The sequence below is a fragment of the Sinocyclocheilus rhinocerous genome, unplaced genomic scaffold (genome assembly GCF_001515625.1).
Source record: "Sinocyclocheilus rhinocerous isolate Xijiao unplaced genomic scaffold, SAMN03320098_v1.1 scaffold623, whole genome shotgun sequence".
In the NCBI taxonomy this organism is placed as follows: domain Eukaryota; kingdom Metazoa; phylum Chordata; class Actinopteri; order Cypriniformes; family Cyprinidae; genus Sinocyclocheilus; species Sinocyclocheilus rhinocerous.
In genome coordinates, this window is record NW_015644631.1 from 2,168,397 (window position 1) to 2,169,704 (window position 1,308).

A 1,308-nucleotide genomic window follows, 5' to 3' on the forward strand; every position below is an offset into this window, starting at 1 on the left:
GATTGTATAATCTATACATATTTGCCATAACTTGAACATCTTTCATCTGTATGCTTGTGTAATTTTGTTTAATTAAGTAAAAATAAGAGGGACAGGGTATGTTTTAAAGCAAGATTATCTTTGCAAAAATATCACTTCGATAAACCTCTTCAAATCAGCACCTACTATCAGAGAAGTTCAGTGTGCTGAAGTTGTTTTCAGCACAATGTACTAAATGTGACATCACATATGGCAGGGCTTCCAGAAACTTTTTTTTTTTAGGTTAACTCATTCAGAGATGTCTTGAGTTTTATTTTGAATCCATGATGGAGTGGCATTTTGCGTTTCTCATCGTTAGGTCTGATCAAGCTGGTGTCCAAACACAGAGCTCAAGTGATCTACACCAGAAACACCAAGGGCACAGATGAGGCAGCTCCAGAGAAGGAGGCATAACATGGTGATTATCAACTCATAACAGCTCATTTTCAAATTTGATGTCTTTTGTCAGCTAATGTTGTTTCGTCTACTGGTCTCCTGTATTGAATGTTTATTCATCTCTTTTTCAGATCCCACCATGGCTTGAGTTATGGTCTTTTGTATAGGTAAATAAACAACCACAAAATGAAACTTGTGTTTGTGCATTTCTTCAACAAAGTGAATGTGTACCTACCTATGTGGATTTGCATCAAGGTCTAACACTAGTGCATCAACAAAGTCTTCAATGGTAGGGGTTTTCTGTAGCATTCCCGAGGATCAAAAATAAGAATCTGAATATTTACCGTTATTGAGGTCTTACAGAAAATTTTATTACAAGTGTTGCTTTTACCTTGGACCATCAGCATAGGCTCTTTACTGCCTCCATGAGCGAGCATCTCTGCGGTAACGCTCTCCCATCGCTCTGCAAATGACACAGTCTCCTTTTTAGTTAGACCAGACATACAGTACAACTACAGATATTTTATGTTTTGAAAGTGAACAGACTATAAAATAGAAAATATTTTACACTTATTAAATGTAAATCGAACAAAAATAAAAAAAACAAGAATTCCCAGTCACCATGAGTACCATTATCTGTGCACTCAGCATCCATGACAAAATAGCAAAACATGCATGACAAAGCTGTCCTACATGGTCAGGAGTTGGAGTTGAAAACTCCACACTGACCTGCTGAAGGGGTCCTGTAGAAAGCACTGCCTCCACACCATCGAGGCAACCGCCCCGGACATGAGGTAGGAGTAATATTTAGCACCATAGCCAACCAGGTGACTAAATCTCAGCTGCCAAGCCTACGTCATCAGAGAATATAGAAGATAAACATTTTATTTTTAA

General features: G+C 38.0%; 1 protein-coding gene across 1 annotated transcript in view; it reads left to right on the forward strand.

The window, feature by feature from the left end:
* Positions 1-606, forward strand: part of LOC107758619 (40S ribosomal protein S25) — a 1,668-nt gene extending 1,062 nt beyond the window's left edge. Inside the window, exons 4-5 of the mRNA XM_016576388.1 lie at positions 338-436; positions 546-606. Coding sequence (XP_016431874.1) covers positions 338-432 — 95 coding nt within the window. The 3' untranslated portion in view covers positions 433-436; positions 546-606. The remainder of the gene's footprint in view (positions 1-337; positions 437-545) is intronic.
* The last annotated feature ends 702 nt before the right edge of the window (positions 607-1,308 follow it).